Here is a 22,336-nt window from a genome sequence, read left to right as displayed (position 1 = left end):
TCCCATATACCTCCTTACACCCCCTTCTCCCATTTCTAATTATTAACACCTTGCATTAGTATGGTATATTTATTATAAATAAAAGGTAAATATTAATACATTATTAAACATATGTCTTTTGATATATGGTTTTTTTGGATCCTTTCAACAACTGAACAAGATAGATATTATCCCCACTTCAAAAATAAGGAAACTAAGGTTGAGCACTAAGTCTGGATTCACTGAAAAATGTGTAGAAACAAGATCTTGGACCATTATCTTCACTATTTTTTCTATTTTAAGTAATTTGAGAAATCCTATATTTTAACTGTCTTCTGTCTGATGAAATGTATGGTTGGTATTGTATATAATTAAAAAACATTCACAACAGGAAATCATTTTTTTCCTGAGATCTTATCTTTAGAACTAACATGCTTATCTTATATAACTACTAGATTAGAACACCAGTTGGTGGCTACCAACAATCACAATTGGAATGATAATTACTAATTATTTTATAAATACTCCAAATGTGGTATAATTTATTTATGTTATTAGAAGCCTTGGTATTTGTCTAATGGCAATATAGATAACATAAAACAGCAACAGTGCCCTGATACTTCTTTTGCAACACATCAAGTCATTAAATTCCTTGTAGTAACGTGGATTGTTCTCCTCATAACTTAAACTATTTTTTGGTTGTTTTTGCTTCATAACAGCAATAGGTCCTGAAAGGCAAAAACATACTACCATATCTGTAAATTAGTGTGTGTATCATGGTAGACACATTAAATCTATGGCTTTTGTTTCTCATTTGGAAAGTCATTTTATCCAAAGATGAATCTAGTACAAGCAATCTATGTAAATAGTTTACATTGATTTGAATACCCATATCAGAACTGAGTATGTTGTATTGTAAAAAATAATAATAATACTGTTGCTCTTATGATCAAACATATGCTGCATCTAACTTATTTGAAGTACACTGTATGTTGGGATCCAGGTTCTGTCATCCCTTCTCTCAGCTGTTTGGTTTTATAGTAACTCTTGCTGAGTCTCTTGTCATGATATATAATGTAGTACAATATACCTGAAAGAAATGTGTCCAACTCAAACTTTTTAATGTTCTAGAACAACTATAATTTATTTCCTATAATATTTTATGATTTCAAAAGCATGGCACATTGTCATATTATTTGAAAATATATTAATGTAGTATATATTTGTCTTATAGTGAACGGACATCCAATACTCAAAAGAGCTAACATCCGGATTGTTGGAAAGTTAGTATCCAGATCTATAAGAGAAAGGAAAATGAGACATTTATCAAAAGAAGTAGAATAATGTTTCAACACAATGTTATTATCTTAAGAGTTGAACCTTTCTACCCAAAGATACATTAACATCGACCATGGATTAATTATATATCAACAGGAAAAAATGACAAGCATCTTTGGATATCAAAAGAAGGATTTCAACAAGTCAGTTTATAATTTCAAAATATCTTTGGATGAACCATTCACTGGCTCTTCTTCACTAAAAGCTACTCTTATCATAATGAAGTTGAAACCTCTTAGTGTCAAGTGTTCCTTTTGTTGAACTTTAATTTATGTTGTTCCATTACCAATAAATGCCATAAAGAGACTTTACAATTTTTGTTTCTAAAAACTCTCTTAAATTTTTTGGAAATTGTTTCTCAAAATGTATTTTAAACTATATGACTTTATTAGTGTAGTCTAGTATTATTTTTCCCTATTGTCATTCCTCACTTGTGAAAAACTGGAAGTCAACATATAGTGTTCCTGAGTTGCTTGCCTTAGTTCAGAAAGGATTTGAGGCACAGTTGGACAACACCAGTTTCTTAAGAATCTTGCATTTAATATTATCTGTCTATCTATCTATCCATCCATCCATCCATCCATCCTTCCATCCATCAGGTTATCTATCAATTCTTCCCTCCTCTACTTCCTCCTTCTGAATGCAGTTGGAGAAATAAGTGAAGGAACAGAATGTGTACCTAACATAGAGACTAGATATGAATAGAGGTGGGAACTACATGTGTTTCATTTTTTCGGTTCTTACCTGTGATCTGTGACTTCTGTAATCAACTCTGGTTTAAGAATAAAATCTCTCTCAGGATACTTGATTCAGTAAAGTTTACTGTAGAACCCATGTGGAAGTTATTAGAATAAAATGTTTAGAAAAGCCAGTTACAAAAATCATGTTAAGTCAGGGCCTCACCAAAACCAGAACCAAGCTGGGCTAAAAAACATGCTAATCCTCTAACCAGAAAATGTTTTCAGTAAAACACTTGATGGGGGTGGGGCTAGAGGTGGGGAGGGGTGAGGGTAAATGATTACGAGCTAAAATATACACATTAGCTTATTTGTGAAATTAAATTATCCAAATTCTCCCTGTTGGTAATTGAAAGTGTTTCATTTTAAAGAAAAACATTTTTCTTTATTTCAAGACTAAAAAAATCTGGAAAGCGCACAATAAAAAAAGAAAAAAAAGAAAAGAAAAAAATCACACATGAGTTGAGTTCCAGTGTGGTAACAGATCATCAGCCTGCTCCTTTTTATAGCATTATTAGGATGAAAATTTGGCTGGATTTCTGCTACCACTATTCAAGAAAAAATTGGGAGCAAAACCATAGAATTATAATGAAAGGCACCTACAAACTAAAATACAGGATTTCCTAATGAGTGTTGTGTAATGGGTGTCACTATTTCAAATGGCAAATATATTTATAAGAGAAAACAATTAATAGAAAAAAGCATCAATATTACCCTGTAAAAATAAAACATAAAAATTAAGGTATGATTATGACAGTTGGGGGCAGAATATAGAAGTTTATTTTTCCTTTAACAAAATGTGATAATTGTTCTTATCTCCTGTTTCCCACATTTGACTATTATTCTTTATTTTTAGCAAACTGAGGTAGGGCTACTGAATGTCTTTCAGAGATGTGATCCTACATTAAAGTTCAGTGACAATATGTCACTGTGGAGCTGCAGGAGACAGCGTAAGGTCAGGGAAAAGAAGCCTTCACTTCTCAATAGTTAGTTTCTATATAAAAATTGGCACTTGGTGCTCATCAAAGAACAAGAAATATTGGATATGCTCTAAATGTCCATTGTGTTTTTGAGCCAACTACCTGATGGAAGTCATCACTTATATGTAAATGAACTGTCAATGGCTTGCTACTGTTGGCAGTCACTGGACTGTGAAGGGTATGTCTTAATAAGAACCGAAGCTCTTCACAGACTTTGATTTACTGGAAATAAAATAGAAAAGTCCTCTGAGACTACAAAGGACACTTGTTTCAGATAAAACGTCTAGACAGTAGCAATATATTTGGGCCTTTTATTATAGCAAAACTGCAAATTAGAATGGAGTGGTGAGAAAGTTCCTGTGACCCAGCTGAGTTCTAAAACACTGCTTCTGACTAGAGTAATACAATCTGTAAAATAGCTAAGCCAAATTAAATAAAAGTGCATTAGGAAAAAAAAAAATCCAGAAACAATGAAAAGTCAAGATTCAGCTTTGTTACATCTTTTAGTCGCCTATGTCTTATGTTTTACATTTTCTTATGAGTCTATATTTTTCTTAATAAGTTCAGCTATTAGAGTACTAATGAAGCTGTGATCCTTCAGCATGAAGTACCTCTCAGAAAATTCAGGGGCGCCTGTGTAGCTCAGTTGGTTAAGTTTATGACTCTTGATTTCAGCTCAGGTCCTGATCTCAGTTTGTGGGATCAAGCTGTGTGTCTGGCTGTGCATTGGCAGAGTGGAGCCTGCTTGGGATTCCCTCTCTCCATCTCTCTCTGCCCCTCTCCCACTTGTGGGCGGTCTCTCTCTCTCTCTGTCTCTCTCAAAGTAAATATGCTTAAAAAATTAAAAAATAAATAAAATTCAGATTTAAGGGGATTCTTATATGTCTATCCACTTCTTTTCCCAACTTCCACTCCAAAATATACAACTGAAATACCGAATTCTCTATTAAAATTTTTATTAATGCTGTTAATAACAATCCTATATTAAATTTGCAAAATGCTTTAGTATTTGTGGTATGCTTTCACATAAATTTGAATTGTGGAAACTTTGACAGTGAAAAATTATTAAAGAAGACCATGTAGACAATTATTAAGACAGAAGGTGAATATTCTCCATTCAGAGAACTGCAAAATGGGGTGGAAGGCAAGAAACTTTTACAGGATAAAGAATAAAGAACAAGGAAGAGAAAAATAGGAGCTATCTGTCTGGTGCCACATGGTCGACCTTGGTTGGGGTGAGAAGGAATAAGGAATAAGGAGAGTCCAGAGTTGGTTTGGCATTTAGGGATCAGCTGAAGTCATACACTGTATTTCTTTGGTCAAGTGGAGCATTGACAGGAACATGAAAGTTATCTAAGTTTCAGTTTGCTTAGATGGCACCTCAGGCAGGAGTGGCTCTATCTTGGGTCTAGAAATTTATTTCAACAGTAGGTAGACCAAATTTTTATATTAACTGCTTTCTCCCAAAGTATGTTCAGAGAAGTGTATCAGTCAGGGCAGGTTAACAGCTTTGAAAAACAATCCTAAAAATCCCATTGGCTTAAAGTAATAATATCTTTTTTGCTTACTTCACAAGCCAGCCCAAGTCAGCAGGCCCGTGCAGTTTTCCAGAGATTCGGTCTTTTTCCCTCTTAATAGTTTTGCCACTCCTTAGGGCCACTACCACAGTCTTCACATTCATGCAATAGACAAAAAAGAGAATGTGGAGAAAACACACCCATATCTTAACTGCTTCACTCTGAACTTGGAACACATCATCACTTCTGTTCACATTCTTTTGGAGACAACTTGTCACCTGGCTCCAGTGAAATTCAAGGGGGCTAGGAAATGTGGACTAGTTTTACATTCAAGAAGAGAATATGTCCTTTTCTGCCACAGGGATTAGATTGCATTCGTCATTATTTTAGGGAAACAAGAAAAATTTCAAATGGCTTTACTTGGATGGTCATCATTGTGGTTTAACATTTTATTATAAAAGTATCCAAATAATCCAGTCATTAGTTTTCCAATATTGTGATGTTAATCCCTTGTATGATTCATCAAGAATCCTGCAAACATCTAGCATCAGTTTAAAGGGAAACTTTTTTTTTTTCATTTCTTAGGTATGTGTTTTTCTTTCCTGAAATTGAAGAACTTTGGGTTTTATTTTGTTTTGGTTTTGTTATTCAAATAAAAATTGTTAAGTAAATACTTTTCAGTAATATGTTGATAGGAACCATTTTTTTAAAGTTTACTTATTTGTTTTGTGTGAGAGAGAGAGTGTGTGTGGGAGGGGCAGAGAGAGAGGGAGAGAGAAAATCCCAAGCAGGATCAACAATGTCAGCATGGAGCCCAGTGTGGGGCTTGACCTGACTAACCATGAGATCATGACCTGAGCCAATATCAAGAGTTGGATTCTTAACTGACTGAGCCATCCAGGTGCCCAGATAGGAGCCATTCTTTTTATATAAAAGACCACTGATTTTCAGTCTGGAGAAAATAGGCTGCCAGAAACTACTTGTTCAACTGAGAACCCTAAACCATTTATTTTCCTTCTTTCCTCCTGCCTCCCTTTCTTCTTTCCTTTCTTCCTCTCTTCCCTTCTTCTTTCCTTTTCTCCCTCTTTACTAAATAATGCTCATCAGTAAAGTCTCCACCAATATAAAGGTATTTAGAAGTAAGATGCATTTTTCAAAATGAAGATTTGGGATGTACTCCATAAGCATAAAGGCCAGATATCTGACCTCCTAGCATGTCTCATTGTCCCAAAAAATCCCAGCTCCATTTTTCCTCCTGCATGTCATGGCAGCTTCATCTTAGTTGAAAGCATATTTGATACCTTAAATAATATTCCTATAAGTAATCCTCTATAGTAGAAAAGCCAAGGATATCAGAAAAGTAACTTTATTTTTGATAGCAGGATGATAATTTGATGAAACTCCAGAAGCTTGACAGTTGTATATAATCCACAAAAATGAAAGGGATAGAATAGGATGAGATTTATCACTTTAATCTTTCTGCATTTTGACATGTATATTAAAGACTAAACTATTTGTAAATTTTGTACTGTTTCAATGATGCAGTGGTTAGTCTGGAAGTAAAATCTCTCATATAGTTAGATGACTAATGGAACATACATTTTGGGATGCTGTAATAAGTGAAATATGGCTTTGAGGAAAACTGATACTGCCTTATGCAAATACAGGTCCTATAGATTTTCATCATAAACCAAGATATCAGGCTAATCTGTAAAAGAGCCTCAAAATATGTCTTTGAAACATCATTGATGCTTCAGAATCTTAAATAGGTGATATTCTTGATAAAACTGAGTTTTTCTTATTTATAAAACTCCCTTATCCTAAAAGAAAAGCACCAACAAAAAACCCTGTGAAAATAAAAATGTAACTATTTTATAGAATTGAGTAGCTGGAGCAGGCATTACTTAAATGGTCGAAAGCCCTCATTTTATAAAAATAAAAGCTGAAGTCAAGGGTTAAGTAAGGTCATACAGCAATTTATTGTCTGAGCTGGGATTGGCATCGGATCTTCTGATTCCCAGCCCAATCTTCCTTTATCCTATTCCTTATTACCTCCATAGAAGACAAAAATGTGTGGATTTTTCTAGAAAGAACGATCCACAATGCAGGGCCAAACTAGGCAACATCACAAACAGCACATGCTGTAGGTGCCTGATGCTGAATGACTTCTCTAGTATTCTCTCTTCCCCCACATAAAAAATCTCCCTGCTGTCCTTGCTTGCATCCTTCTTTTCCTCATGCTTTAGAACAGGTTAGCTAATTTGATCAATTAAATTGGTTCAAGGTGTTAATGGATCCTAATGGCTTCATGTATTACCTTGTTTGCATTTTAACAAGGCCTGTCAACTGTGAGTGACTAATGCTGGGAGCCTCAGACATTGTGCAAACCAACTGAGGGGCATCCTGGTAACATTTATGTCACGATTTACTACAAACTTTATTGAAACCCAAAAAATTCCTGTTAGAGAGAGAGAGAGCCAAAGCATAAGAGACTCTTAAAAACTGAGAATAAACTGAGGGTTGATGGGGAGGATGGGAGGGTGGGGAGGGTGGGTGATGAATTGAGAAGGGCACCTGTTGGGATGAGCACTGGGTGTTGTATGGAAACCAATTTGACAATACATTTCATATTAAAAAAAAAAAAGAACAACTTTACTTTAAAAAATCCTGTTAGAATTTTTATTTTGTGTATTTGTTATGACTGATATTGAGCCTCCCTTCTAGTATACATCTTGTGACTAGATGATTATATCAATACAGTATATTATTTCAGGTTTTATGTAGGAAAAGTTCGTGTTTAATCTTGACTCCCAGGTTAGCCCACACAGTCTCTGAGTTAAATCACAAAGAATTACATTTTTTAAAAAAACTCATGTTTCTTACATAAGATAACTTGCCAGTTCCCTTTTCTTCAAAACACTTCCTGGATTTGTCCCTTTCTTTTTCACGTTCACATTCGTTCTGCTAGTCCAGGACTTAATCACTCCTAATCTAGATTTCTTAACATGTCTCTGAATTTTCTACAACGTCAGTATCCTATTCTCCAATCCATCTAGCAATGCATGGCCTTCCTACTAAATCTTAGACACTCCTTGTTCTTTACCTTCTAGACCTTCGGCTAAAGTTCTTATCTGTACCCTTGCCTTCTGTGTTTCTTGCAATACACCTTCACCTTATTGCCTAGTCTGCTGACCCCAGAGCAAGCAAGCCTCCTCCCTCCCTCAGTTCAAGGCACCTCTCCCCTTTTCTCCTTGTCTGTTTGAAATTTACCTAGTTATCTAGACAACCAGTCCTAGATCTACTCTTTCAAACCTTTCCCAGAAAACCCAGTCATCCTTAGTGCTTTTATTCCCTTCTGCCAGTATGAATTTCTCTGCCCCATTTATTTTTGTTCTTGATGATGTTATTTTGCACTGATGTATACTGGTCTCAATGAGTTGTTTCATGTGCAGAACTTTTAACTCACCAGAAAAAGAAAAAAAAGACTCCTGAAAGCAAAGATTATACCACATCCCTAAACCTAGCACTAGTTTTTGAGAAATGTCCATTGAATTAAGAGGATTTAAACCAAGGACTGCCCAATCAAACTGAACAGGCTAGCAAGGGTTTTACTGAGATATGAAAGGCTTCAGACTTTGATCCTACACCAAACGCTGGCAAATGTATAGACAGTAGCAGGTCACAAAAAGGCAGATGAAAAAATGAGACAATTGTGAGAGTAAAATGGGTACCAAAAATAGCTAAAATTATGTATTTTCCCACTAATTTTGTTATATTGGATGTATAAAATAATTCTATTAAAATTGTTTTCAAAAATAAAACTCTCTCCCCAAAATAAAAATAGCATACATCTATATACCTTCATGTAACATACCAAAATACCTTTTAATTGATTATTTGAACATTAAAAAGAAGAGATGCAGCATAATTGGTCTTGGTATTGTTTCCAGAGCCCAAGGGTGCAAGAATCGACCAGGTACAACCACTCACCATGGACAGAATCCGAAGGCAGAGAGAGGAGCAGTGGTGAAACAAGAAAGGAATTTATTTCAGTAAGGCCAATACTGGGAAGACAGCAGACTAGGGTCCCAGGATCTATCTTCAAGATGTGAATACTTCTAAGTTTATATAATGAAAGTGTGGAACAAAGATGGGTGGGTACATGCAGCTGAGCAGCAAAGATTAGGCTGATCATTGTCTTTGGGGTCAATCAGGATCTTGATGTAGTCAGGGCAGCCATTATTGCTTGAGAGGGTAGTTTCAGTTACTATCGCTGCATATTTTGTACTCAGGGCCCCTTGCCTGAATTAACAGATAAGCTGGAGGGAAAAACAAAGTAATTAAGAGGAACAAGTTGAAGGCAAAATGGTGTCAGTCAAGGCAACGGACTGGATCCTCCTTCAGTAGTAATTCACGTTTTTAATCACATACTTTAATGAATTAGCAGTGACTCTTTAATACAATGCCATTGGTATTTTTCCCAAATATGGTCTCATTCTTTTATTATTTTTTCATAAAATTGCCTGAAATAGACTTCTAGGTTGCATTTGTGGTTAACAAAATAAAAATGGACACCTACCACTGAATCTTCTCTGTAGATTGTATTATTTTTAATTAAAAGAACACTAAAAATGCCAAGGTATCTGGTAAGCTCAGAGCAAATTCTGCCAAATGAAGAATATTCTCAAGGGTAAAATTTTTTGTATAAATATATAAATATTTCAACTCCAATATTTTCACAGATATTCATGGTCAGCCTCCAGTTAGCATCCATTCTTTAATGTTTGCACATGAAAAAAAGTGTATCAAATATGTTAATATGAGTTTTTGGTTGTTTTATCAACTTCAGGTGGTGTAAAATCATAGGTATTTTGTCAGATTCATTTCATCCCAGAACATAACTTATTCAACTAATAGTTAGAATTCCAATAACATAGTGTTGCTACCAGTCAAGATACTCCAAAGCAAACTATAGAATTCCAGAATTAAATGTTAGATATCATTTCAGTTAGTCTTGCTTTTCTATGAATAAATGTCAGTGTCTTCCTGTTTACCAGTTTTGTTTTCCAATATATTGCAATTAAGCAAAGTCTTTCAAAGATGGCATTTTTGACAATTCCCTTTGTTGAATAATTTTAGTAAAGATTTCATATTGATTATGAAGAAAATAAAGAAAATCTAGAGGATTCACAAGGAGTTGACTTACAAAGTAGTTCTTTAAAAGCAAGACATTTCCGAAATCAGGATGACGATGGGCAACAGTGAAAGTACATGCTGCCATTCTGAAGTATCTTTTCAGTTTCAGTCTCTTTTTTTAAATTTTTTTTATTTTTTTTTAAAGGTTTATTTATGTTTGAGAGACAGACAGAGCATGAGTAGGGGAGGAGCAGAGAGAGAGGGAGACACAGAATCTGAAGCAGGCTCCAGGCTCTGAGCTGTCAGCACAGAGCCCCATGAGGGGCTAGAGCTCACAGACTTGCGAGATCATGAACTGAGCCTAAGTCAGACGCTTAACCGACTGAGCCACCCAGGTGCCCCTTGGTCATCTCTTTATCCCACAAACTCTGTAGTACAGTTATTCTAATTCAGGTTACCAGTCTATGCATGCATGTGTGTGCATGTGTGAGAAATTCAACAACTATAGCTTCTATTTCATAATACTGTAGCTTGTTCATATGCAATTTGAATTATGTGTGTACTACAACTAATTCCAAGAATATTTCTGCCCCAAATATTTACTTTTTTAAGTGTATTTATTTATTTTGAGATAGATAGAGAGAGTGCATGCACACATGAGTAAGGGAGGGGAGGAGAGAAAGGGAGAGAGAGAGAATCCCAAGCAGACTCCATGCTTTTAGCAAAGAGCCTGATGCAGGTCTCAAACTCATGAGTTGTGAGATCATGACCTAAGCTGAAATCAAGAATCAGCCTCTTAACTGACTGAGCCACCCAAATATTTCCCATACCATCCCATTTGAGCATCCCCCAAATATTTCTTAATTTTGTAAGGGCATCGTTTTTACTGTAATCTCATTCTTCACAAAATTTATATTGATATTATACTACAAACACAGAAACTATTTTCAATGTTGAGCATTTTAACTTAATTTACAAAAGCACTTAAAAAATATCAGATGTCTGGGGTGCCTGGGTGGCTCAGTTGGTTAAGTGTTCAACTTTGGCTCAGGTCATGATCTTGCCAATCGTGGGTTTGAGCCCCACCTCAGACTCTGTGCTGACAGCTTGGATCCTGGAGCCTGCCTCAGATTCTATGTCCCCCTCTCTCTCTGCACCTCCCCCACTCGTGCTCTGTCTCTATCTCAAAAATAAATAAACATTAAAAAAATTTTTTTAATGTCAGATTGTCTCACCTTTGAGAGGATGAAATTCCAAAAAGATTTATGTGAATTTCATGAAATATATAAAAAAATCATAGTATTATTACAATTATCTTCACTGATATTTCCCTGTATAGAATCTGATGGCATTAATATAATATGCTTTGTGTATTATCTTTTTCTGATAATAGAATTATCACGTTATGTTAATTAACACATTATCAGATATCACTTAAGTTGGAGATCATGTAAAAGAAAACTTGGATTTGAAAATAAGCAAAAATCCATTCAGTAATTAATCTAAATGAATGTCATACTTTACAGAGTTATACTTAAAGGCATCTTCTGAGTCTGTACGTTTTAGGTCATCTTTGGGCATAGTCTTCTGAAAATAACTATGGAAATTTTTTGAGAAATAAATTCAGTTCTTTAAAAATTTTTTTTTAATGTTTATTTTCTTTTTGAGAGAGAGAGCACAAATGAGGGAGTGGCAGAGAGAGAGGGAGACACATAATCTGAAGCAAGCTCCAGGCTCAATGCTGTCAGCACAGAGCCTGACATGGGGTTGGAGCCCATGAATCATGAGATCATGACCTGAACTGAATGAAGTCAGACGCTTAACTGACTGAGCTACCTAGGCATCCTGAGAAATAAATTCAGTTCTTAATTTTTAACTGAATGTTGACATCCTTTTCTTGAGTTGATGGCTATTAAAAAGTGTTTGTTGCAAAATTTAAATGTTGCCATAGGAGATACATGTTAATAATTCTGAAACTATTTTACAGGTATGCTAAGCATGAACAAAGAAGTAGATATATTGCAGATAATGTGACTTAAGTTTCTCACTTTCTGAGAAGTTACAAAGAAGCAAAGTGTAATGTTTTATAATAAAAGTTTGTAATTCTAGAACAAACTCTAATATTGAATTTTAACCCTGAGGTTAAAAAAAACAACAACAACAACTCCATGAGTCCATAATAATACATAAATGATTGAATAAATGGGAAAGAAAACAAATGTTACCAAAATAAGCGTAAGTTTGAAGCCACTCCCGACTCTTTATTGTGGACTACTCAGTCTCCATTTCCCATACATATTTCACATATACTTCACCTGTAATTTGCCATGTTTCTTATTGACTCCACCAACTCAAGGTCTGGAGATTCAGTACATCTTGCAAACTATGACAGGGGCTAGAGGCTAGAGCACAACTGTCTGGTATGCCATGTGGCCAGCAGGACAGTGACATCAAATACATCCCCCATTGATTGTGGGAAAATGTTCACAACACATATGTATATCAAATCATTACGTTGTACACTTTAAATACATTACATTTCTATCTGTCAATTATACTTCAGTAAATCTGGGGGGAATACTACTAAAAGCCAGGATATTACTAAAATTAATTAACTGAGCTTAATTTACATTTCTATTTGTAAGACTAATGGTAACAGCTCCCACCCCAATGAGACTCCTTAGTAAATAAAAATATAATTAAACACTCCCCTGCCCCTCAAAACCTTTCCCTACTGAAACTGGATACCCAAAGAAGTTGCTGTCTCTAGCTGCTGTTGTGGGCAGACAACTTTGCTCTATCAGGGAATACTTGGCATGTTGTTCTTGAATATAACTTGTATTATTCATGAAAAGGTTTGGAAAAGAGATGGGTCATTGGAGACCGATTTCCTGAATCACCTGGTACTAAATGAGGCTATTTTCTGCACATATACATCACATACTACTAGATGATAGACAAGCTGGAAGTACACAGAGGAGGTTTACCAAACTAATTCTGGCTTATTTTTAATACAAATATTAAAATGAATACTTTGGTAAAAAATGAAAAATCTGGGGAAAATGCTAACTGGATTGGAAGATAGGATTATACATAGGTGTAAGTCAGCACTGTTTCAAGAAAACTAGAATGTGTGGTCACCTGAACTATAGAATGGGACGAAATCAGTTCCAAGGATGAATTGTGTCCTTTTGAAAAAGCTAATGCTTTTAGCCAGGAGCATGCACTTTTAAATCTGTAATCCTTACTGGGTCTATTTACAAAGTGATTTCATCAATTAACTTTGGTAGAATTGACATCTTTATAATATTCTAATTCATGATCATGGTAAATTTCACCATTAGTTCAGGTGATATGGAGGAAAGTACCCTTAATAGCTGTCAGCTGGACAGCTGGACAGTGACAGCTGGATGGTGGTGAATATGTCACAGAACCCCATCACACGAGGTCACTGAGCCTGTGATGGAGCAAGACTAAAACAAGGCAATTACCTAATGACACAGGCAAAAATAAGGACACCATGCAAACCACAAAGATGACCTAATGTCCCCTTTCCAGATAATGTGTGAATGTTGCTCCTTTGCCAGTTACAAAGTTACTTCTTTGTTTCTCACTTCTCAGAAAAAGTTAAGATCTCCAATAACCCACAATCCCCAAGCAGCTACCTTTGCTTTCTGACATCATCCAGTCCAGAGCAAACCCTAAATTCCTTAAGCTGTCACCCAAATCAACAGCCCAAGACCAAATCCTGTCAAAGGCCCCCATACACATCCTCTTCTTACTGTTCCCCATGGCATGCAGTCTTCCTTGCTGAGCCAAGTAATCAGGAGAATTGATGGTCAGGTTTGTAGACAGGTTATTCTAATGTCCTTTGTTTTCTATCTCCTTAAATAACAACCCCCTCAACAAAGCCCCCTTGAATTTGGGGATTGTGCCCCCCCCCCCAAAGATATGCTGAAATCTTAACCTCCTTAATCTTAACTTCTTATTTTCAAAGTTCCCAGAATATGATGTTATTTGGAAATAAGATCATTACAGATATATTTAGTTAAGATGAGGTCCTCAGGAAATAGAGTAGGACACTAATAAGTATGATTGCTCTTATAAGAAGGCAGCCATGTGGAGACATAGACACGTAGGGAAAGGACCAGGGGAACATGGAGGCAGAAATTGGAGGTATGCATCACACACCACGGAGCACCTGGGTAAGGCTCCCAGAAGCTGGAAGAGGCAAAGAATCCTCCTTTTGAGAGTTTAAAGAGAGTATGGCCCTGCCAAAATCTTGATTTCAGACCTCTAGGCTCTAGAAACTTCAGAATTTCTGTTATTTTAGAGCCACTCAGTTTATGCTATTTTGTTAAGGTGGCCATAGGAAATCAGTATGGGCTTACCTATTTTAGCTAGGTATTTTCCTAGATACATTATAATCTCCAGGTACATTTATAATTGCAAATACATTTTCTGTCATAATTTCAATTAGTTATTGGTTTGTCATTTTATATAGTTAAAATATTAAAACATACACACTCCTTTTGATTTTACATATTGACCTATCTAATCACCTTGCTGAACTTGATTGTGAATTCTAATTGTTTGGAAATTACTGTATGTCTTCTTTATTTATAAATGTGTTCTATACAAATAATTTTTTAATTTATTCTTTACCAATCTTTATGTGTTTATTTTTCTGCTAGCCTTTCCTTGGCTAGCAACTTTAGTACAATGGTGAATACTGATGAGTGACGAGTGATAGTGGGCAACACTGCCTTATTCATGATGAATGAGAATATTTCTCAAGTATTACTGTATATATGTACGTATTTTTTTCCTAAAATAGCTTTTCATTTGTCACGTCAATATGTGTATTACATTACAGTATTTTCTGACATTGAATCATTCTTGAGTTCCTCTGAGAAATCCTCCTTGGTTACATGGTATTTATTACAACATTGCGGGACTTGATTTACAAAAACTGTATTTAAGATTTTTTTCATCTTTGTAAGCACATGGGATTATTTTAATTTTGGATTTTCTTGAATTCTCTGGTAGGTCTTATTTTCAAAGTATATTAGCTTCCTGAGATTAATTTGTTAACTGCTCCCTAATTTTATTATGTAAAACTTTTTGTATAAGATAGGATTTGAAATTAATAAAATGATTCAGTAAAAGTGCCTCCACTTACAAATGACTTTTTTGAGGGGGAGATTATAGGCTGCCAGTTTCATTTTTTAAAATAGGTATTGGGTTATTTATTTATTTATTTAGTGTAAGTTACTTTTGGTAATTGATATTGACAAATTTTCAGTGTCCCGGCAAAAAGTTGTCTTCAGAATTTGCTACTATTTGTAAAATCTCTGTTGAGTCTGTAGCCATGTTCTTCTTTACCTTCCTTTCTATATTAATGTTTATTTGTACCAACTGTTAATAGTACCTACCACACAGCGTTCCTGTGAGGATTAAATAAATTAATATAAAGTGTTCACATCAACCTTGTTAGAGGTGGTTTATTACTCTTTTTAAAAAACATTCTATTGGGGCGCCTGGGTGGCGCAGTCGGTTAAGCGTCCGACTTCAGCCAGGTCACGATCTCGCGGTCCGTGAGTTTGAGCCCCGCGTCAGGCTCTGGGCTGATGGCTCGGAGCCTGGAGCCTGTTTCCGATTCTGTGTCTCCCTCTCTCTCTGCCCCTCCCCCGTTCATGCTCTGTCTCTCTCTGTCCCAAAAAAAAAAAAAAAAAAAAAAAAAAACATTCTATTGCTTTTGCGATTATATATATTTTTTCTATTTCATTATTGTCTGCTCTTGTCTCTTTTATTTCCTTATTTCTGCCTTCTTTAGGTATAATCTTTTTTCTTTTAATAGCTTCTGTAGCTAATTTGTTTTTAACACCTCTGTGTTTAGAATAATTGCATTTGTCTAAAGTTTCTATCTAACCAATACTTTACATCTATTAGGTTTGATATGTAGTATTTCTGTTATTCACTATAAATATTTTGTAATTTTATTTTTGTTTAATCTTTAATGTATATTTAGATTATTGTAGTATTCAAATGTATGATATAATTTAAAAATATTTCTAATTTCACTTTTTAGATTGTTGAATTTGGAAATATTATCTCTCATATTATCTCTAATAATATCTAATATTATCTCAAATATCATCTCTAATATTTTGTGTTTTCTGTTTAGTATGATTTTCCTTTGCTTATTTTTCTCCAAGTGCCTTCTGTTAGATCAATTTGCTTTATTCTCTTTTCCTCTCTACTGTTTTATTACCATTAAAAATGTTAACATATAGGGGCGCCTGGGTGGCGCAGTCGGTTAAGCGTCCGACTTCAGCCAGGTCACGATCTCGCGGTCTGTGAGTTCGAGCCCCGCGTCAGGCTCTGGGCTGATGGCTCGGAGCCTGGAGCCTGTTTCCGATTCTGTGTCTCCCTCTCTCTCTCTGCGCCTCCCCCGTTCATGCTCTGTCTCTCTCTGTCCCAAAAATAAATAAAAAACGTTGAAAAAAAAAAAATTTTAAAAATGTTAACATATATACTCAAGTACTTTTTTCTATCAGAGCCTAAAGTTTTCATTACTTCTCTTGCATGAGAAATAAAATTTAGCAAGTTTAACTTTTAATTGTACAGAATTTACTTTTAGAATTCTAGATTTGTACATATGTTGACCAAAAATTTGTAATTTTTATGATAAATATTTTGTTAACATTTGTGGTATTTTTCTTTCTGGATTCACTTTTATTCTTGCTAAATTGTAACTATTGGTAGTTTCTCCAATGAGGTTCTTTGGGTAGTAAATTCTGTTATGTGTTAAATATCTGAAAATATCTACACTTCTCTCTCTTTGGAATGGTAGGTAGAATCTAGAATGTGAAATTGGGAGTTATTGTCCTTTAGTACTTAGAAGACTTTATTCTAACATCTTCTACTTTTTATTCTTGCTGATGAGATCACTGTTCTAGGTCTGTCATTCCTTTGCAGGTAATATTTTTATTTTTCTCAAAGGCTTACAAGATCTTTTATATGTTCTTGGTATCCTGCAGTTTCACTAGGATGTGTTCTTGGAGTAATCATTTTCATTTATCTGGCTTGGCTTTATATGCACATTTTTTTTCATCTTTCTTCAAAGGTGGAATATTCTCAACCACATTGAATAGACATTGCCTCGCTGGCATTCCCTCTATTCTCAACTCTGGGAAACTATGAGACCTAAATGTATTCATCCCTCATTCTATCCTTCATGTCTCTTACTTTCTCTGCTGTGATTTTTCTTTCTTTATCTCCCAAAACTGTGTTCTGAAAGAATTCCTCAGGTCTATATTCTGATTTAGTAATTCTCTTTTTAGCTGTCCCTCTATGCTAGAACATTATTTTATCCATGGAATTAAAAAAAATTAATAAACTTATTTTAACTGCAAATTTCTGCAACTGGTGCTTTTATATATCCATTTATTATTGTTTTTATTCTTGACTCATATCTTCCTAATTTTATTTCAGAATGTATTTTTAAAAATGTTTGCTATTCTTCCCTTTATCTCATTTACAATCATTTCTTTGATTTTTCAACTAGTTAATCCTTCTCCTTATTACTGAGTTTGTTGGTTTTTCCATAGTATTAGTTTTCTATACATTCCTGTGGATTATGTCATACAGACTCTTCTTAGTAGGAATTGTTTCTAATTGTTTATTGTCCCTTTTAATTTTTCTCCCTCTTTCTTTAGTCATCCTGACTTAAATTTTTTTTAGTGTTTGTCTACTTTTGAGACAGAGTGTGAGCAGGGAGTTTGTTTATTTTTGAGACAGACAGGCGGAGAGATAGGGAGACACAGAATCTGAAGCAGGCCCAGGCTCTGAGCTGTTAGCACAGAGCCTGACACACGGCTCAAACCCACAAACCATGAGATCATGACCTGAGCCAAAGTTGGATGCTCAACTGACTGAGCCACCCAGGTGCCCCTAGTCATCCCTACTTAATTGATTTCTGGTTGCCTACACTGAGCCCCATTTCATCAAGCACAGAATCTGGCCTCACAGTGGCAGCTGTTAGTTGGAGCTATCACAGATCCAGTAGTTTACCTAAATGCTTAGCACTAGCCCAGGTTATTGGATTGGTGTGTGTTCCTTTTCCCAACACAGTGTACAGCTCTAAACAACCTATAGCCTCCGGTGACTCCTGAATATGTTCAGTCTCCCATCACAGACCTGATGGCTCTACTCCAGCTCCTGCTACTCCTCAAGAGGTAGCTTTTAGTGACCTCTGCATATTTGAGAGCTTAGAGCCCAGAACGCCTGTAACTTTAGAAATCGTAACTTTAGAATAGAAACCTTTTCTTTTCAAAATATTTGCATATAAGGATAGTTTGAGAAATCAACAATGGAAATCTTTTATCTTGCTCTGTATCAGAGACCTGTGAGAAAAGAAAGAAGAAAAACCAGCAAAAAGAAAAAAAATTAAAAAAGAACTTGACAAATCAGATTTTAGGTTATTAGAATGTTTTGATAAAGTTTCTGTGTTGGAGCATATTAAGCACTCCTCTTTCCAAAGAGGGTTGGAGACTCTGAACAAAGAGGAATATTGGACAAGTAAAATAAGAGTAACGTTGAGTGCTTACTATGCATTTGGTGCTGGCAGGTGATATGGTGAAGAAACCAAGGTCTGAGTGAGGCTCAGACCTTATAATAAGCCCAGGCTGAATCAGTGGAGAAATATAGGAGTGCCTAAATCTGAGCTCAGTCTGTGCCTAAATTTCTGCCAAACTGCCTTCCTACATGGAAAATGGGATTCCTCACACATTAAAGCCTAAGAGTGGAAGAAAATTAAAAAAATCCATTAGGCTGAAATACCTTTTCTCCTTGACTGTAACGAATCCTCCTAATTCTCCAGTAATAACTTTCTCTCCCCCAGCACCTTTCCCCCCTATTTCTCATATTACTGAGAACACGTGCATTAACCTGCAGGATACAGTACTTGTTCCCTGGAAATTTAGAGTTTTAAGAAAACCAAACAAAAAGAAAATCCAGAGGGAATGGTGAGACCAAAAGGTTCAATTTCCTTTAATCACATTTCTGACTCTTTTTAGGTCCTTTAGCAGATGGACTTAGGTTTATTTGGGGGATTGTTGAAATCCCTAAAAGATGGGTGCCATCAGGGTAGAATTATCCACAGGGACAGAGCTTAGAGAGAAACAAATGTCTTACTTCCTAGGAACTGAAAATGTCAACAGGATAAGCTTAAAAATCAATCTGCTAGTTCACAGAAAGGATCAGAAAAAGTGTAAAGTGATCACAGATGCTCAATTTTTGGAGCAGACATAGTGTGGTAGAAAAGAAGAAGAAGTACTTCTACTAACCATCAAAATTCAGCTTTTCCCTAGATCAAGAAAACAGTTATTTCAGGGAGGCAAGGCTATGGCACATGCCTCAAGGAAAAACTAAGAAACACCTGTTTGGCATAGAGGTAAAAAGAATATATACTGGTAATAACAGTAGTGAATATGTATGGAGTGTTTGCTAGTTGTATACCATTATCTCATTTAAACCTCACAACAGTCTATGTCAGATAAATATTATTATTCCTGTTTTGTGGATATACGACAAATCCTGTTTGTTGACATCCAGGCTGTTTGAATTATCATGGTTGTCCTAGATTAAAGTTTCTCATCCTCAATACTATTCATATTTTGGATCAGATATTTTGTTCTGTGCATCGTAGGATGTTGGGATCATCTTTGTCTTCTGCCTAATGGATGCTAGTAGTAATTCCACAGTTGTAACAAGCAAAAATGTCTCCAAATATTGCTAAATATCTCTTTGGAAGCTAAATTGCCCCAAGCTGAGAATTGCTGCCCTATATCAATCCATTACAAAAAAAAAAAAAAAAAAAAAAAAATTGGGTAGAAATTAAACCTGCCCAGATTTATTGGCAGGTTTGAGGCTTACATATATTATACACTTTGTTTGGCTTAGAATGTAATATTTTTCAGTCATATCTAATAAGAATCCACAGGCACTTGTTATAGGCACTAAAAAGAAAGCAACTTTGCACTAAGAACATTTGCTAGGTTGGTTGGAGAGGTCACAGTCATAAACAGCTAGGGCTCTTTACTCAGTATGTTGAGAGAAATTGATGATATAGTAGCAGAAGAACAGGCTTTGGAGTTTGATGAATTGGGTTTGAATATAAGTAGCCTTACTTGAATGGTCTTGGGAAAAAGTACTTACACCTGCCAAACTTCCATTTCTTTACCTATAAAAGTAAAAATTTTTACTCTTTCCACACGGTTTTTGGATGCTTCCATGTAAACATGTTTGTATATGACATAGAGCACAGTATAGTATAACAATTGTCATAAGTGACACCAAAATAGTATATAAGAATAGTTCCATCTATGGTAAAAGAAAATGACTTATAATCAAGGGTATATATACATTTGCTTCTGCATGTCATAGTTACAAAGATGAATACTGATATTCAAATTAGATAGTATGTAACACAACCTAGCTAACAAAATCCAAACCAGAGCTTCTATTATGTAAAAGGGAAGTTGGCCAACTTCTTCTATGTGACAAATGATTCTGTGAAAGAATTCACAAGGAACAATTGTGACTTTGAGAACAAGAAGCAACAATGTGGTGTTACCGAGTATTTGGAAAACAGGCATCAGAATTGGCTTCTGAGAGGGGTGCCTGGGTAGCTCACTTGTTTACTTGTCTGACTTCTGCTCAGGTCATGATCTCACAGTTGATGGGTTCTAGCCCCATGTTGGGCTCTGTGCTGACAGCTCAGAGCCTGGAACCTGCTTCAGATTCTATGTCCCCTCTCTTTCTGCTCCATCCCTGCTTCTTCTCTGGCTCTCTCTGGCTCTCAAAAATGAAAAAGCATTTTAAAATTTTTTTTAAAAAGAAGATTGGCTTTTGAGAGTTAAAGGTAAGATCATAGACCATAGTTGGGCAAAATCACTTTATAGACCAAATAACACTGAGAGCAGAAAGACAAAAATACAACCTGACTGAAGGACTGGCAAGTCTAGAAAAACAATGTGGTATGTATTCAGGAAGTGAGATGGCAATTTTCAGGCCATAGGAAGCACAGAAGAAGGAGAACTATTTTGCCACCCAAGTCTGTCCTGGGGACAGAAGATTTAGCATCAGCAGACATCAGGGATTTTGGATATATTAGCAAGACTATCTCTAGAGAAGGTTATGTAAGTCTGTCTTAGCATAATCCCATCAACATATTTACAAATATTTAGTTCCTAATGTGTACCAGACACTCTTCAACACACAAGAAAACATACCATTGGAAGATAAAGATACATCCTTGCTTTCAGAATTTACATTCTACTGTGGAAGATAGATATTTTGAAAACGTGAGCAAATAAATACATCACGTAGTGAAATGTGCTAAGAAAAAAGTAAGGGAATAGAAACAAGAGTGCTGTTTTTGATGAGTTATCAGCAATAGCCTATTTGAGGAGGTAGCATCTGAGCGGAGACTTGAAGGATGGAAAGAAGTAAACCATGCAAATGTCTGAAAGGGGAGAAAGAGAGGCAGAAAAGACAGCACATGCAAAGGTCCTGAGGCAGGATCAGGGATCAGTCTTTGAGGGCTAGAGGAAGAGCAAGGAGCCAAGAATGGATGAAATGTACTGAGGAAAGAGGACAGTGGTAGAGATGAAGTCAAACAGGTAATCACCAGCCAAATCATCCAAATTAGGCCATGATTAAGTTTTTGAATTTTAATTTGAATGAATAGGAATCCATTAGAAGGGTTTGAACAGAGGAATGTTATAATATGCTATACACTTTGAAATGATCTCTCTAGTGATTGAAAAACAGACAGTGGATAGCAGGTAAAAGTGGAAATGTAGAGAACACTCAGGGGCCTACTGCAAGAATCCAGGTGATGAATAATGACTGCTTGGATTTGTATGATAGCAGTGAAAGTGATTCCAAGCAGTCAGGTACTAGATGATCTCTGAAGTTGGAGGATACAGGATTTGCTGATAGATTAAACGTGGTGTGTGAGGAAAACAGAGATGTCAAGAAGGACTCCAAGAATTTTAGCTTGAGCTCTGATTCAGGAGAACTGTACCTGATTGAGATGGGATATACTGAAGGGGGGTCGTGTGCAGGTTTGGAGAGTAGTTTAAATTTGAGATGCCTAATAGACAATAGAAAGTAAAGTAGGATATTGGAAATGTAAATGTAGAATTAAGGGGGAAGGGTTGGACTACAGATATAAATTTAAGGTCTTCAATGTAAAGATGATGGTTCAGCTATTGGATTAGATGAGATTTCCCAGAGTGAGTACAAAGAAAAGAAATCAGAGTTGTGGACTAGCCCTAAATACTTCCAACGTTGACAGACCAAGACATTAGAAAAAAAAGATCCACCAAAAGGAACTCAGAAGGTGGAACAATTTGAACAGCAAAACAAATTATAAAAACAGTAGGTTGAATAAGCCCATTGAATGAACCCATTGAATACAATATAAATTCATGGACTCCATACTGATATAAAAATGGTTAAATAAGCAAATGGGGAAAAATAGGAAACTTTTCCTGAAAGCAAAAGGAATGCCAACTAATAAATGTGGTTGAAGATAGAAAGTCACTCGTTTGCAACCCTGATAGTAATGATTGATTAA

General features: G+C 35.6%; 1 protein-coding gene across 7 annotated transcripts in view; it reads left to right on the top strand.

Annotated features, from left to right (window-relative positions):
• The window catches only part of IQCM (IQ motif containing M), a 649,280-nt gene that overhangs the window by 457,713 nt on the left and 169,231 nt on the right, over positions 1 to 22,336 (top strand). The window contains exon 14 of one of the 7 annotated variants that reach the window (XM_078445707.2): positions 1,214 to 1,620. The exons of the other annotated variants lie outside the window; for them this stretch is intronic. Within the exon in view, the coding sequence (XP_078301833.2) occupies positions 1,214 to 1,323 (110 nt within the window). The 3' untranslated portion in view covers positions 1,324 to 1,620. Of the gene's footprint in view, positions 1 to 1,213; positions 1,621 to 22,336 lie in introns of those variants that run through there. 7 annotated transcript variants of the gene reach the window in all.

This window comes from Panthera onca, chromosome B1 (genome assembly GCF_046562875.1).
Source record: "Panthera onca isolate mPanOnc1 chromosome B1, mPanOnc1 haplotype 2, whole genome shotgun sequence".
In the NCBI taxonomy this organism is placed as follows: Eukaryota; Metazoa; Chordata; class Mammalia; order Carnivora; family Felidae; genus Panthera; species Panthera onca.
Note: the sequence above shows the minus strand (reverse complement) of the source record. Positions and strands in the feature narration are given on the sequence as shown.